This window comes from Triticum dicoccoides, chromosome 4A (genome assembly GCF_002162155.2).
Source record: "Triticum dicoccoides isolate Atlit2015 ecotype Zavitan chromosome 4A, WEW_v2.0, whole genome shotgun sequence".
NCBI lineage: Eukaryota > Viridiplantae > Streptophyta > Magnoliopsida > Poales > Poaceae > Triticum > Triticum dicoccoides.
Window position 1 is genome coordinate 539,065,976 of NC_041386.1, and position 17,434 is coordinate 539,083,409.

General features: G+C 48.1%; 1 protein-coding gene across 1 annotated transcript; it reads right to left on the bottom strand.

The window, feature by feature from the left end:
- Window positions 1-10,200: 10,200 nt before the first annotated feature.
- LOC119286609 (photosynthetic NDH subunit of subcomplex B 1, chloroplastic-like) lies at window positions 10,201-12,386 on the bottom strand. Its single transcript, XM_037566005.1, has 6 exons — window positions 11,688-12,386; window positions 11,428-11,618; window positions 11,093-11,350; window positions 10,870-10,987; window positions 10,667-10,752; window positions 10,201-10,586 (listed from the first exon to the last, which is right to left on the bottom strand). The coding sequence occupies exons 1-6, from the start codon at window positions 12,270-12,272 to the stop codon at window positions 10,406-10,408; spliced, it is 1,419 nt and encodes a 472-aa protein (XP_037421902.1). The 5' UTR covers window positions 12,273-12,386; the 3' UTR covers window positions 10,201-10,405.
- Between the last annotated feature and the right edge of the window lie 5,048 nt (window positions 12,387-17,434).

A 17,434-nucleotide genomic window follows, 5' to 3' on the forward strand; every position in this document is an offset into this window, starting at 1 on the left:
GAAGGCAATCTAGGTTACCGGTAGCTGGTGATCAATTTGGGAAAGAGGACCCTGCCTATAATATGATTCAGTGTCAAACACTGGCTCTCCTGCTCGCTCTCAATGATCATGTTGTGCAAGATGACACAACAAGTCATGACCTCCCACATTTGATCTTTCGACCAGGTCTGAGCGGGGTACCAGACAAGAGAAAATCAAGATTGGAGCACACCAAATGCCCGCTGGACATCCTTCCTGCAAGCCTCCTAACACTTGGCAAAGTGGGAGTTCTTGCCTCCTAGCACAGGGCTCGAGATAGTCTTCACAAATGTCGACCATCTCGGATAGATGCCATCTACTAGGTAGTATCCCTTGTTGTAGTGCCGCCCATTGACCTCGAAGTTCACCGGAGGAGCATGACCTTCAACAAGCTTGGCAAAGACAGTTGAGCACTGCAATATGTTGATGTCATTGTGAGTTCCTGGCATACCAAAAAAGGAGTGCCAAATCCAGAGGTCGTTTGTGGCCACTGCCTCAAGTACCACACTGCAATCGCCTTTGGCGCCTTTGTACATCCCCTGCCAAGCAAATGGATAGTTTTTTCATTTCCAATGCATGCAGTCGATGCTTCCAAGCATCGCAGGAAATCCGCTTGCTACATTCTGTGCTAGGATCCAAGAAGTGTCTTCAGCATTGGGTGACCGCAAGTGTTGAGGTCCAAACACTGCCACCACTGCCCTGCAGATCTTGTACAAACACTCAATGGTCATGGACTCGGCCATGCGTCCATAGTCTTCTAGTGAATCACCGGGAGCTCCGTATGCAAGCATCCTCATAGCTGTCGTGCACTTCTGGAGTGAAGTGAATCCAAGTGTGCCAGTGCAATCCTTCTTGCATTTGAAGTAGCTAATTCGAACTCACAGATGGAATTCACGATCCTGAGGAAGAGCTTTCGGCTCATCCTATAACGACACAGAAATACTTTCTCGCCATGCAGTGGAGCGTTGGCGAAGTAGTCGGATTAGAGCAAGCAATAGCATTCTAGTCGATGCCTATGCTTTGCCTTCAGCCGGCCCAGCGCCGAGCCACCTTGTCGTGGCTTTGCTTTGCTCGTGAACAGGCTGGCCAGAGCGGCGAGGACCATGAGATGCTCTTCGTCCTGAGCGTCGGCATCGGCTTCCTCCTCCAGCAATGCCGCGAACGCCTCCTTGTCATCTGAGTCCATCACCGAACAGACAAATCGTCGAACACCTTGCAGGTGTGGTAGGCGCACAACCCGGTATTCCCGCCCTTCGTGGCCGGAGCATCGGAAAGCTCGCCTAGGAGCAGGGTGGAGGCTGCCACGGCGGAACCCTCTCTTTTCCGGCGAGGGAATGACCTATCTAGCAGCGGAGGGTGGGTAGGTGGCGCCGGGATCGACATGGCAGCTGAAGGGCGTGCACGCAGGGGAGCGAATCTGGAAGTGGAAGATGCTTTTCTGATTGACAGTGGTGGCCCATGCGTGGTTTTTCCTTCCGTCGAAAACCCTGTTGGGGAACATAGTAATTTCAAAAAGTATTCCTACGGACACTCAGGATCATGGTGATGCATAGCAACGAAAGGGGAGAGTGTGTCCACGTACCCTCGTAGACCGAAAGCGGAAGCGTTAGCACAACGCGGTTGATGTAATCGTACGTCTTCATGATCCAACCGATCCAAGTACCGAACATACAACACCTCCGAGTTCAGCACACGTTCACCTCGATGACGTCCCGCGAACTCCGATCCAGCAAAGCTTCACGGGAGAGTTTCATCAGCACGATGGCGTGATGACGGTGATGATGTTTCTACCGACTTAGGGCTTCGCCTAAGCACCGCTACGATATAACCGAGGTGGAATATGGTGGAGGGGGGCACCGCACATGGCTGGAATAGATCAACAGATCAACTTGTGTGTCCTGTGGTGCCCCCTTGCCCCCGTATATAAAGGAGCAAGGGAGGAGGAGGCCGGCCCTAGGAGGGGCGCGCCAAGGGAGTAGGATTCCTACTCCTAGTAGGAGTAGGTTTCCTCCTTTCCTAGTCCAACTAGGAGAAGGGGGGAAAGGAGGGAAGGGGAGAAGGAAGGGAGAGGGGGCCGCGCCCCAAACCCCTTGTCCAATTCGGACTGGGCTTGGGAGGGGCGCCCGCCACCTCCTGGCTGCTGCCTCTCCTTCCCACTAAAGCCCATTAAGGCCCAACACTTCTTCCCCGTATTCCCGTAACTCCCCGGCACTCCGAAAAATACGTGAATCACTCGGAACCTTTCCGATGTTCGAATATTGTCGTCCAATATATCGATCTTTACGTCTCGACCATTTCGAGACTCCTCTTCATGTCCCCGATCTCATACGGGACTCCGAACTACCTTCGGTACATCAAAACACATAAACTCATAATACAAATCGTCACCGAACTTTAAGCGTGCGGACCCTACGGGTTCGAGAACTATGTAGACATGACCGAGACACGTCTCCGGTCAATAACCAATAGTGGAACCTGGATGCTCATATTGGCTCCCACGTACTCTACGAAGATCTTTATCGGTCAAACCGCATAACAACATACGTTGTTCCCTTTGTCATCGGTATAGATTCGATCGTCGGTATCTCAATACCTAGTTCAATCTCGTTACCGGCAAGTCTCTTTACTCGTTCCGTAATGCATCATCCCGCAACTAACGCATTAGTCATATTGCTTGCAAGGCTTATGGTGATGTGCATTACCGAGAGGGCCCAGAGATACCTCTCCGACAATCGGAGTGACAAATCCTAATATCGAAATACGTCAACTCAATAAGTACCTTCGGAGACACCTGTAGAGCACCTTTATAATCACCCAGTTACGTTGTGACGTTTGGTAGCACACAAAGTGTTCCTCCGGTAAACAGGAGTTGCATAATCTCATAGTCATAGAAACATGTATAAGTCATGAAGAAAGCAATAGCAACATACTAAACGATCAAGTGCTAAGCTAACGGAATGTGTCAAGTCAATCACATCATTCTCCTAACGATGTGACCCCGTTAATCAAATGACAACTCATGTCTATGGTTATGAAACTTAACCATCTTTGATTAACGAGCTAGTCAAGTAGAGGCATACTAGTGACACTATGTTTATCTATGTATTCACCCATGTATTATGTTTCCGGTTAATACAATTCTAGCATGAATAATAAACATTTATCATGAAATAAGAAAATAAATAATAACTTTATTATTGCCTCTAGGGCATATTTCCTTCAACCCCCAAGCATCCCCCAGTGCGCTGGGTTCGTCCCGGGATCGCCGGGCCAAAAAATGGGTCGAGCCGGCGGATTTCGGCGTCCTGCGGGCACGACTGTGGTTTTTTTCGGAGCCGGCACGAAAAAACTCGCCCTGAGGGGCCTGTTGGGAGTGCGAGTGGAGATGCTCTTAATGTACAACAACAATTTCGAATGTTCTCTTTTGCCATTCAATCCGCTGGTGACGGATCTTGTTTGACATCAATAACATGTGCAGATGTGTACAGAGCCATAATGCTAGTACGTGATGCAAACGATGGTCATAATGTGAGTAGGGCAATGAATCCTAGTGTGCTTATGGTTGTTGGGGCCTTACATATTGTCTTTATTGTGATGAACTCATTGTGTGGCAATGGAATTAAACACGGAAATGCATAGTTGGCGAGTCACGACTATATAGCAGACTTTGCATATGTTGCCGGTGACAATATCTCCCTGCAAACTTGCTTGAAAATTGTCGGATTGAGAGGCATTCCGTGCCGGTCGAGCCATTCCCCAGAATGCGTAGGATTGAGAGGAATCAGGAACGGATGTAGAACTCTTTGGTCTTCAAAGCAAGGAATTACCTGTGCTCTACGTCCTAGCTTTGAAGCATCTTTGAGTGAGTTCAAGGAACCTCGTGCATAAAGCTTGATAGTTTCGAGATTCCCAAAAATTCCACAAACAGGGTTGTGGAGCAAAACTCCTTCGATCTGAGGCTGCCGAGTATTTCCATAGAAAGCAAGCCTGCCCCCCTATGCTAGTTTTACTGTATGTTTTATGCTGCTCCTTGGTGTTTCTACCCGTGTGCAGTAGATCAGGTCGACGGCCAGGTGACGCAATGAATTAAACGTTCGTCCTCCTGTTGGGCGTTTTATATTATTATCAATTTTATGCAATCAAATTAGGACCCTAGGCTCCTTTTGTCAACCAAAAAGAAAAACTAACAGACAAAATTGCGATTCTAAATTTGTCTTTCGTGCGACAGCTCTTACTGCTCTCCCACAGCTAACTTCCCTTCACAAAAGTCTACGTGAAAATCTGTGAATATCCTCACTTGTTTACTTTGGTTGAAAATTTTGAAGATGAAATTATTACTTTTTTACAGGAAATTTAATTAAAAAATGTATTATTTTTTTGGAAAACGAGAAATCCCTAAAAGGGTGGCAACAATGGAGTATCCTTACACAAGATTTTTGGAAAAGAATATAAAATTTCTTCGTTATACTAGAAACTTGGTTAGGATTTATGAGATTCAGTTTACAGAAGAGCAAGCATCATTGTTCTCATCAAAATCAAGTACCCCACAAAAAATCCACTGTAGTAAACAGTACAAACATGAGAAGTGGAAAGAAGCCAATAAATGACATGCGGAGTATCTTAGCTCGAGCTCAAATGACCACTGGAAAATGTTGATGAATGTTTTGAGTGCTTGCAAAATTTCATCGTGGAATAACATTCGCGGAAGTCGTGGCAAAGAAAACAAAATCGGAGGTCCAAAATGCTATTTTTGAAAGCATTTTGGAGGATTGGTTTTGTTTTTTCGGCGCAACTTCCATGAATGTTGTTTTGTAACGAAACTTTACAAGCACTCAAAACATTCACTAATGTTTGCCACAAAGTTCATAATTTTTTTAGGGAAACGTTTGGGCGCGGTGCACCGGCTGAACTTTCGGCCGACTCGCTCGCCATGCTGGCCCAACACGCAATACGCAGTGGCCCCGCGCACCCCGCCTCCATCCCCTACCTCTAGCCCTCACGCGCGCATCCCCTTCCCCTCCCCGTGCTGCGACGGAGGCCACCACGAGCTCCATCGCCGGCGGCCAGGCGCTCCCTCGCGCAACCGCCATGGCTGCCTGCTGCCATGGCCAGATCCATCCCCTACCTACATCCTTCACGTGTGCACATCCCCTCCCCCTCTCCTATCGGGCTGCGACTGGGCCACCACAGGCTCCATCGACGACGGTCAGGCGCTCCCTAACCGGCCGCCATGGCTGCTTACCGCCATGGCCGGATCCACCCGCGTATACAAGTGTTGCAACCGTCACCTAGAAAAGCTTCAACAGCTATTGAAAAAAGCTTCAACCATAGACACAAAGAGATTCAATGGCACTTCATAACAAGGGGAAGCTGCAACCGTAGTTGGATTTTGCTACTGCCGGCTAAGCTTTTTGCTACATCCATCAAGCGGAGCTACGACCTCGCGATGACGACAACGACGATTTTTGCTGCAACCGTAGTAGATTTTTGCTACTATCACTGAAGTTTTTTGCTACATCCATGTAAGGGGGAGTAGCGACCTCGCGAAGACGGCGACGGTGTTTGATTTTTGCTGCAACCGTAGTTATTTTTTGCTACTACGGGTGAAGTTTTTTGCTACATCCATTAAAAATGGCGTTGATTGACTGACGACCGCCATCGACATAATTCCCTGCAGCGAGCATCAATGGCGAGGGGTGGCGGCCGAGCTACAACCGCCGCCGTCAAGAGCTGCAACGCAGGTGGAGTTGTTGCATGGCGGCCGGCGACGAGGACGGCCGGCGACGGCGGGGACTGACGACGAGGATGGCCGACGAGGGCGGGATCCGGCGGCGACGAGGAAGACCGGCGAGGGTGGGGACCGACGACGAGGATGGCCGGCGAGGGCGGGATCCGGCGGCGACGAGGAAGACCGGCAAGGGTGGGGACCGACGACCACCGGAGGGGATAGGAGTCGTGGCGCCGCGCTCCCCCGAACAGGACTGCCCGAGGAAAAAGAAAGAGAGCTGGGGGTGATTCGTTTTTTTTACTTGGATCCAATCGAACGGCTATGCGCACATGTCATCGGGCGGTTGCAGTGCGACCGGCCGAAACTTTCGGCGGCGCACCGGCGCAGAGTGCTGCCCATTTTTTTATGTGTTTACAATTATTTTTTAAATCAACTGTTCACAACAGGTGCATATGAGCTCAAGCTAAGAAGGGGGCTTTCCCAACAAGTAGAATGTCTTCAATATCTTTTTTCAAGAACAAGCAACAACCGTGTTGCCTGTCATCTCCAATAAGAGAGAAATGGCTTTAATTACAAGTAGGCCTGGGCATACGGTAGAAACCAAAAATTCAGTTTATACCATTTGGTTTATATTTAATTTCGGTTAGTAAAACCAAAAACCGAATTTATCAAGCCAAGATTGCTAACCGATAATTCGGTTCAGTTTTCGGTTTATTACCGAACACTGCTTGCAGCGCAGCAGCGAGTGCTTCTAATCTGAGTACTCAGCACCTCGCAGTCTTATACCACCCAGCGCCTCCCCCTTGAGTACAGCAAGCGATGTGGAGTGAGGGCTTTTGGAGGCCAAGCTCCATGGAACTCGTTTTTAAAATACGATTTTCCACTACGTGATTTTTTTTTAAATGTTTGCATACATTCTCACATATGTGTATTGCGTATGTGCAAAAATTCATAACCATATACTTTCACACGTGGCGTACAGAAAAAAGACAAAAACATATTTCTAAAATGGGCCGCTTTTTTTTGTTGTTGGGCCGGAATTTTGTCTTTTTTGCACAGCCTACAAAATACAAAAATTTCAAATGATTTTTTCACACGTGCATGCGGAAATCTAATAAGTTTTCCTGATTTTTTTTTAATTTGTTTGAAACTTTGAAATATGACTTTTGATTTTTTTTCAAAAATACCGAGCTTCCTAGAGCTCGGCCTCGGTTGGCATTTTTCGAAGCGATGTGGGACTAAACAAATATACGCTGCACACTCCACCCAGCCGTAAGAAGGGAGCAACTAGTTAACGAGCGCTCCTTCGGGAGCCTCGCAACGATCAGCGCCATTTGGCGCGCTCTCAACCATTCGCCACGTGTCGCGCTTTGGACGCTTCCTTCGGATTTTATTTTTTTTATTTTTCCGCACACGTTTTCGACTTTTTAAACGATTTTTTCCGGGTTTTTCGATGTTTTGGTTTTCTGCCGGTGTTTCTTAGCTTTTCGATAAAAAAATTGAAACTTTTTTTGCGCGAAAAAACACGTTTTCTTTTTTTTCCTTTCACGAAAGTCACGGTTTTTCTTCCGCGAGAGGCACGGTTGTGCTTTAGCAAAAGTCACGGCCGTGCCTTTCGAAAGCGAAAAAAAACGTGTTTTCTATTTTTTTTTCACGAGAGTCACGGTTTTGTTTCCGCGAGAGGCACGGTTGTGCTTTCGCGAGAGTCACGGCCGTGCCTCTCGGAAAGGGAAAAACAAAACGCGTTTTCTGTTGTTTTTTCTTTTGTGAGAGTCAAGGTTTTGCTTCCGCGAGAGGCATGGTTGTGCTTACGCGAAAGTCACGGCCGTGCCTCTCGGAAAGGGAAAAAAATAAGCGTTTTCTATTTTTTTTCTTTCGTGAGAGTCACGGTTTTGCTTTCGCGAGAGGCACGGTTGTGCTTTCGCGAGAGTCACGGCCGTGCCTCTCGGAAACGAAAAAACGTGTTTTCTATTTTTTTCCTTCAACGTGAGTCACGGTTTTGCTTCCACGAGAGGCACGGTTGTGATTTCGCGAGAGGCACGGGCATGCCTCTTTCGAAAAGGGAAAAAAACCGTGTTCCCGGTTCAGTTTTTTGCCCGGTTTTTTCGTGAAAAAAAAAGTTCGTCAAAACCTATCAACATGGGATTTAGTTTTCAAAATCTCAACGCGAGAAATCCAATAATGAAAACGGTTCGAGATTTGGACGCACGGTTTAAAAGATAAAACGTTTTGAATAAACGGATCTACGAAAAAAGATGCGACAAGTGGCGCTTTGTATGTGCGCCACTTGTCACGACCTGGGAAGAGCAGTGCTATACGGACGATAAATATGGACGACCAACGGACGACAATCAAATCCAGCCAGAGGATCTCATCCACGACAGTGTAAGGCCCGCTGGATTATTGATCGTGCATAGATCGGCCGCACTACGTCGTCTATGGAGCAATTCCGACCTGGGAAAGTGAAGTGTTTTTTAACGAGTACTCTCTAATTAATGATTTCGTCGCAAGAATGATTAGTTTTTGCATTGGGCCTTGTAGTTAGTGGAGGGCCCAGGCCAACAAAAATAGTCAGAACGTGAGACAAAGAGCATGCATTACATTGGGCCCTTTGTATGATGTGTGGCTCAGTGGCTGGACGCGCGCACACCGGCCGCCAGCGTTGTTGGGCGCTACGCGCGGGAGAGTGAGGGATTTCTGCTATCAGTTTAATACCGAACCGACCGATTTAAATTCGGTTATTACATGTAAAAACCGAATTTAATTGTGGCAGTGTAAAAAACCGAAAATTCGGTTTATTCGGTATCAGTATCTGTTCGGCATTCGGTTCCCTAATTACAAGAGTTAAGTTGGGCAAGAACAAGCTCTTGAGCCCAACCGAAGACTGCTTACAGTGGGGAGTAACATATAGTAGTAACTTGCCGATGTTACTAGTTTATATTACTATCTTCATAGTGGGTGTAACATATGAATGGTATCATGAAAGAGTTTATTTATTAGGCTATAGACTCATTATGCCTTAAAATGTGTGATGTTACAGTAACTACCTAAGTTACCACAAACCCCTCTCATCTCATTAATTAGCTGTCACATAAGCAATCTTGTATTGAAATGTGTGATGTTACTAGTTAAGTTACTTCCATTGCGACTTAGTCGAAATACCACACCCGCCTCCCACAATTACCAAACACCTACTCCTCACGCACGCCTGCCTTGCATTTCCACGCCTTCTGCCATAGCTGCAGTTCCTGCACCGCCAAGACTGCCTGCATCGTTCAATGCTTGTCGTCGAACACCCTGGCGCTGCGTTCCTACCACAGTTTGCGAAGTCCGACGGTCAGAATTGTAGCTAGGTCATTTAGCTTAACACATGCTCCTTCTGCCCTTCCATAGCACACCAGCATTCTCTTCCCCTTGCCATGGACTCCTCTCGCATAGACACATTAATTGCATCATAATGTGGTTCGTGGTGGTGGACAGCGCCTGATAGTGCGCATGTACAGGGAGCTGACTTGGTTTGCATTAGGTGCCTTCATGTTGTGCTCTTCTTATCTGCTGCACCTGTTGGCCATGTCCGTCCGATTTGGGCTCTTCGGGTCCTGCCGTGTCGTCGGACCAATCGACATCGGTAGCCACAAACATGGCAACATTCAAGTTTGCTCGGTAGCGACAGTCGGCAGTCACTAGGTTGTATCCTGCCGGCCCACCGGGACAGGCTAGGGACGCGGGTGTGGGCACTTCCTACCATGGAAGCACCGACCCAAACCCGGTGGCTGATGTCAGGCTAAGAGTGAAGGAGGTGCCTTTCCCTCCTCCTATTGTGGTTGGGTGGCCGTGACGTGGATGATTGGTGGTGTCTGGGGGCATGGATGCCAGGGCGGTGCCCCCAGATGATGGTCTGCATGTTTAGCTCTCCAGCGGGCATCATGGCGGCGGTGTTGCCTATGTCACTTGGTCTTCTGGATGGCGAGAGGTGTAGCGGCGGGTGACCCGGGCACATTTTTTGTCACGGACAATAGCATCGCCCAGATCTAAATCTGATGGCTTGTGCTTGTCAAGGCGGTCTTGGGTGCATCCTGGTGGCACGGGTGAGCTGCTGAATAAAAGCACAAGGCTTTGGTGTCGACGGCGATGATGCTCACAGGTGTCGTGCTCGTCCTCAGTATGTTGTTGTGGTTCTTCTCTCCGTCACATTGTTCTAGATGGAGACTTTTATCCGTCCTAGACTCAATAGTGGCGACGCGCAACACCGTTTCCCCTCATGACGGCGCCGTCGTGGAACTTATATGTCCTATGGGGTGTCTTGACGTTGTATTCAAACCTACATGTATTATCTTTTGGCAACGTAGTCATGTGCATTTAGATTGTCCGGCTATTTCGGAATCTACCGTGTAAGAGGGCTTCCTCACCACCTTGCATCATTTTGCCATGTATTTTGGCTTGTGCATTATCTGTTGCGTGAACTGTCGCGTACATTTAGATTGACCACTTATTTAGAGAAGTCAAATTTACAATCGCGGAATACGCCTCGGTGCGCCAATATATATTGTCTGCTGAACTGAAGTAACTACAAGAAAACCGAACTCTTGGTCACATTTGTTGGTCAGATGAGCTCGATTTTCATATCTATGTACAACACACCGAAGACGATGCTTTGGATTATGTTTGGGCCAACGCGAAGCTAGGAGCGGGCTCCAAGTCCTTGACGGCCTTCTTCACCGCCTCGATGTCAATGCCGTCCAGCTTGCCTGTCGCCGACGCGACGACGGTGCAGCTCTTCCTCTCCTCCGCGTACGGCAGGAACAGCCTCGCCTTCGCCTTGGAGGAGAACAGCGCCACACTGAGTAAGAAAACAAGAGATGTCACATGGCGCGTGAGCGGTTCATATTCTGCAGGAACAATCTTGTGAGTCTACCCTACCATGGCTTGTCACGGGCATTGGCGAGCTGGACGGCGGCGGTGTTGGTCGCCACGACGCCGGCAGAGTCATTGATGAGGCAGGTGAGCTGCGGGGAGTGAATGATCGTAGAAAACAGAGTGTCAAAATGATGATTGATTCGCGGAGGTTGGAATAGATTTATGGTTCTGATCAAGCAGAAGCAGGAGGATGAATGATAACCTACCTGTCCAGGAGTAGTGATGAACAGGTAGGCCGTCTCCTCGCCGACAACCTCCTCGATCTCTTCCCGGTGCTTCTCATGTGGCATCACAAACAGAGGCCTCAGCCCATTGCCTCCGGAGCTGCATGGATGCCAAGACAGAGATCACCGGTCAGGTCAGGACTGCTACGACGATGCCAAGTTGGCTGGAGTTGAATCCAAGCAAGTGCAGAGGCAGAGCGGCTACCTGATCTCCATGGCGATCTCTGCCCAGAGTTCGAGGGGGAGGAGGCAGTCGTCGTCTCCCCGGGACTTCATGTTGGCGACGGAGTCGGATTCTATGCCGTGGATGACGACGTACTTGCCCTTCTCCACGCCCGCGCGGTTGTACTTGTCCTCCACCACCGCCCTCAGCTTCTTGGAGATGGACACCCTGAGCGGCGGCGTCGGCTGCTGCGGCACGCCCTTGGCCGGCCGCCCCAGCCACTCCAGCATGTCCTGGTACCTGATCAAGCGTTTCCATTGCGTCTTTTAGAATTCCTTCTTGATGATTACAGAGGAGGTGACCATCGAGGAGCTCACATGTTGTAGCCGCCGTCGGCGAGGTTGGTGGTCGCCGGCTTGAACATCTCGGTGAGGAACAGCCCGGCGCCGGCACCGTTGACGTTGGGGTAGACGTAGCCGACCTTCTCCCGCGCCGACGACATGAAGAGGAACAGCGCGTGCCCCGTCCCCGCCAGCTTGGTCGACAGGACCATGTCGTAGTACCTATTCTGCCAATCAACCAGCTTCAGTTAGTCTCGACTCTCGAATCGATGAGCCGAACGAGCAGGGCGGCGTACTTTCATGACGCCGAGCTGGTGGGTGTACTCGGCGGGCTCCGGCCACTCGTCGTCGGGGTCGTACACGTTGGCGTACCGCACGTTCTTGCACATCTCGTAGACCTGCTTCCCGCGCGCGGACGCCACCACGTCGACGAGCACGCCGGGGTACCGGTCCTTGAGCATCTGCACCACGGGGAGGAAGAGCACGTTCTCGTACACCCCGCCGGAGACCACGCAGCAGACGCGGCGCACGTCGCCGCGCACCTTGGACGCCAGGCTGTCCAGCTCCGGCATGTACCCCGTGGGGAACCGGAGGAAGCCGTAGGGGTTCTCCGCGTCCTCCGGCGGCCGCGGGTCCTCCTCCTGCTTCCCGCCCGAGTACACGCCCGTGTAGTCGAACTCCTCGTCGGGCCCGTCGTCGAACGGGTCGAGCCACGGGTTCCGCTTCTTGGGCGACGCCAAGGGGGCGCCGCGCGCCAGCCCTGCCCGGCGGTTTGGTAGAAGGTAGCATTGCCGCGGGGTCGACGGCGCGGGCAGCTTCGCCGCCATTGTCGACGTCGGCGCCCGCGTGGCCATCGGCGTCGGCATGGTTGGTGTTTGCATTTGGTCGTGCACTGGTGGTGTGCTGCGATGAGTTGCTTTGGATATCACTACTGTTTTTTTCGTCCCGTGTGTGGAGGTGGAGGAGGAGAGCGGATGATGGTGGTGGTGTCATTTGGATTTGGATTTTGGTTTCCGATGTGTGGAGGTGGAGGAGATGGGATGATGATGGCGTTATTTGGGCGTGGCTTCCTTGTCCTCTTCCTATGTTTTTGGGGCCGATCCTAGTGAGTGCCTAGGTTGGGGACAGCCCAACTAGTTCCTTTTTCCGGTATTGGAGGTTCTAGATCCTTTCCAAACCAGTTTTTCTGTTATTACATTTTTCATTTTTTTTTCAGTGTCATTTTTATCTCTCATCTTTCATTTTCAAATTCAGGAATACTTTTCAAAATTTGAAACATTTTCGTTTGGTGAAGATTATTTGAAATTTGATCTTATTTTGGAATAATGAACATTTTGCGAAGTTATGGAATATTTTTTCAAATTCGTGAACAATTTCTAAAATCCAGGAACAATTTTCAAAATCATGAAAATTCTTTGAATTCGGAACATTTATCTAAATTCGTGATTGTTTTTTTGACAACTAATTTTTTTTCCAAATTTGTGAATAACTTTTGAAATATGGGAACAATTTTCAAATAAAATGTCTTTTTTAGAAATCCAGAACATTTTTTCAAGTATGCCAGTATGTTTTTTGAAATCTAGGAAGACATTTCAAATTTTTGAACTCCGGGAATACTTCTCAAAATCATGAACATTTTTGTAATTGGGAATATTTTTCAAATTCATGAACAGTTTTTGAAAGGAACATTTTTTCAAATTCATGATTTTTTTTCTAAACATGGGAAATGTTTTCAAATACATGAACAAATTGGAATTTGGAACATTTTACAATTCACGAACTTTTTAAAATCTGAAAACAAAAACATTTTTTCAAATGCGTGAACAATTTTTGAATTCAGAACTTTTTTTTCAAATTGATGAACAGCTTTTAAAATCCGGATATCGGTACTGTTTTTCTCTTCCCATGTGTGGAGGTGGAGGAGAGGGGATGATGGTGGTGTCATTTAGGTGGCGAAGTAGATGTTTTTTGCACCTTCAGATTGGTCCATACTCTCTCCGTCCACGAATAAGTGTACATCTAGCTTTTGTCCTAAGTCAAAGATTAAATTTTTTGACAACTTTATAGAAAAGAGTAGTAGTATATATGACATCAAATTGATATATTATGGAAGTACATTTCAAAACGAATCTATCGATACTAATTTAGTATCATAAATGTTGTTACGTTTCCCTATAAAGTTGGTCAAAGTTTTAAAACTTTGACTTAAGGACAAAACCTAGATGTACACTTATTCACGGACGGAGGGAGTACATGATTTTGGGTTCAAAAGCACAACGCCAAATGGAGGCCCTTCAGACATGGGGCTTCTCCTGCCACACGAAAACTTTCGTTCTGTTCGATCCCTCCTGTCGAACGAATCGTTCGGTCGAGGGGATCCCAGACCGGAAGTGTTGGTGAATATCGGCGTCTTAAAATCCTAAAATTTCATGTGCGTGACTGCGAACCAATCTGTGATTGGATGGTTAGAGGGACAGTGGTATCCCTGGCCCATCAGAGTTCAAATCATGTGTGACTTCGTAAATTTCAAGATGACATGCCGGCTCAGTCTCTCGAAGATGCTCCTAGAAGTAGGATGTGCGTGTATGCATTTATAGAGGTGAGTGTATGCGCGTATGTACGAGCGCTTGCGTCTGTACTAATGTTAAAAGAAAAATCGGGTGCGTGACCATTAGCAAAAGCGATATTTCCTTAAGAAAAAGAGCCATATTTCCTACCCGTAGCACCATATTTGCATTAGAGCATCTTCAATAGCCGCGCAACGCGCCGCGCGCTAAAAGTCGCGATACAGCGTCGGGTTAGCCAGCTTTTGCGCGCAGCGGTGCGCTGGTTCCAGGGGCCGCCGCAAATTAAAGCGCGCCCATGCCACTCCAGTAGACGCGCTATATTTCAGTTTTTTCTACTACATATTTGGTTTCGTAGATAGTTCTCCTACTACATATTTGGTTTCGTACATAGTTCTCCTACATATTTTTCTCCCGATACATATTTGGTTTCGTAGATAGTTCTCCTACTACTACTACTTGTCCGACTCGGACTCTGTCTCAGTGATGTCCTCCTCCGACGTCGGAGCGTAGGCGTCAAGGAACCGCTCGTCGCCAGAGTTCCACGAGGACGCATCTCCTAGCGCTTGGTTGTATTTAGCGACTGCCTTCCGCGTTCGCTTGTCCTCGCGATAGTCGGCTCGCTCCTCCCTCCTCTTCGCCCTCCTCGTCGTCCTCTGGGCGAAGAACTGTTCCTCGTTGGTGCCTTCCGGAAAGCGATGGCTCCACAGCGCCATGGCTTGCTCGTCCATCTCGGTCGGCCTGAGACGATGCTCCCGTCTCCGGTGCTTGCGATGATCCTCGTCAGTGAGAAGCCGTGGGAAAGGCGCCAACTTATGTGCGCGCTCCTCTTGGGTAACGTAGTAATTTTAAAAAAATTCCTGCGCAAACACAAGATCATGGTGATGCATAGCAATGAGAGGGGAGAGTGTAGTCTATGTACCCTCGTAGACCGATAGCGGAAGCGTTATGACAACGCGGTTGATGTAGTCAAACGTCTTCACGGCCCGACCGATTAAGTACCGAAACTACGGCACCTCCGAGTTCTAGCACACGTTCAGCTCAATGACGATCCCCGGACTCCGATCCAGCAAAGTGTCGGGGAAGAGTTCCGTCAGCACGATGGCGTGGTGACGATCTTGATGTTCTACTATCGCAGGGCTTCGCCTAAGCACCACTATAATATTATCGAGGACTATGGTGGAGGGGGCACCGCACACGGCTAAGAGAATGATCTTGAAGATCAACTTGTGTGTCTAGAGGTGCCCCCCTGCCTCCGTATATAAAGGAGCAAGGGGGGGTGCGGCCGGCCCTAGGAGGAGGCGTGCCGGAGGAGTCCTACTCCTACCGGGAGTAGGACTCCCCCCTTTCCCTAGTTGGATTAGGACTTGGGGGGAAGGAGGAAAGGGGGGAAAGGAAAGGGGGGGCGCCACCCCCCCTCCTTGTCCAATTCGGACTTGCGGGGGAGGGGCGCGTGGTAGCCCCTAGGCCTCCTCTCCTCTACCTCCACTAGGCCCATTAAGGCCCATTAGGTTACCGGGGGGTTCCGGTAACCTCCCGGTACTCCGGTTGAATGCCGATTTCACCCGGAACACTTCCGATGTCCAAACATAGGCTTCCAATATATCAATCTTCATGTCTCGACCATTTCGAGGCTCCTCGTCATGTCCGTGATCACATCCGGGACTCCGAACAAACTTCGGTACATTAAAATATATAAACTCATAATGAAACTGTCATCGTAATGTTAAGCGTGCGGACCTACGGGTTTGAGAACAATGTAGACATGACCGAGACACGTCTCCGGTCAATAACCAATAGCAGGACCTGGATGCTCATATTGGCTCCTACATATTCTACGAAGATCTTTATCGGTCAGACCGCATAACAACATACGTTGTTCCCTTTGTCATCGGTATGTTACTTGCCCGAGATTCGATCGTCGGTATCTTAATACCTAGTTCAATCTCGTTACCGGCAAGTCTCTTTACTCGTTCCGTAATACATCATCTCACAACTAACTCATTAGTTGTAATGCTTGCAAGGCTTATGTGATGTGCATTACCGAGAGGGCCCAGAGATGCCTCTCCGACAATCGGAGTGACAAATCCTAATCTCGAAATACGCCAACCCAACATGTACCTTTGGAGACACCTGTAGAGCTCCTTTATAATCACCCAGTTACGTTGTGACATTTGGTAGCACACAAAGTTTTCCTTCGGCAAACGGGAGTTGCATAATCTCATAGTCATAGGAACATGTATAAGTCATGAAGAAAGCAACAACAACATATTAAATGATCGGGTCCTAAGCTAATGGAATGGGTCATGTCAATCACATCATTCTCCTAATGATGTGATCCCATTAATCAAATGACAACACATGTCTATGGTTAGGAAACATAACCATCTTTGATTAAGGAGCTAGTCAAGTAGAGGCACACTAGTGACGTTTTAGTTTGTCTATGTATTCACACAAGTATTATGTTTCCGGATAATACAATTCTAGCATGAATAATAAACATTTATCATGATATAAGGAAATAAATAATAACTTTATTATTGCCTCTAGGGCATATTTCCTTCAGTCTCCCACTTGCACTAGAGTCAATAATCTAGATTACACAGTAATGATTCTAACACCCATGGAGCTTTGGTGCTGATCATGTTTTGCTCATGGAAGAGGCTTAGTCAACGGGTCTGCTACATTCAGATCCGTATGTATCTTGCAAATCTCTATGTCTCCCACCTGGACTAGATCCCGGATGGAATTGAAGCGTCTCTTGATGTGTTTGGTTCTCTTGTGAAATCTGGATTCCTTTGCCAAAGCAATTGCACCAATATTGTCACAAAAGATTTTCATTGGACCTGATGCACTAGGTATGACACCTAGATCGGATATGAACTCCTTCATCCAGACTCCTTCGTTTGCTGCTTCCGAAGCAGCTATGTACTCTGCTTCACATGTAGATCCCGCCACAACGCTTTGTTTAGAACTGCACCAACTGACAGCTCCACCGTTTAATGTAAACACGTATCCGGTTTGCGATTTAGAATCGTCCGGATCAGTGTCAAAGCTTGCATCAACGTAACCACTTACGATGAGCTCTTTGTCACCTCCATATATGAGAAACATATCCTTAGTCCTTTTTAGGTATTTCAGGATGTTCTTGACCGCTGTCCAGTGATCCACTCCTGGATTACTTTGGTACCTCCCTACTAGACTTATAGCAAGACATACATCAGGTCTGGTACACATCATTGCATACATGATAGAGCCTATGGCTGAAGCATAGGGAACATCTTTCATTTTCTCTCTATCTTCTGCAGTGGTCGGGCATTGAGTCTTACTCAATTTCACACCTTGTAACACAAGCAAGAATCCTTTCTTTGCTTGATCCATTTTGAACTTCTTCAAAACTTTGTCAAGGTATGTGCTTTGTGAAAGTCCAATTAAGCGTCTTGATCTATCTCTATAGATCCTAATGCCCAATATGTAAG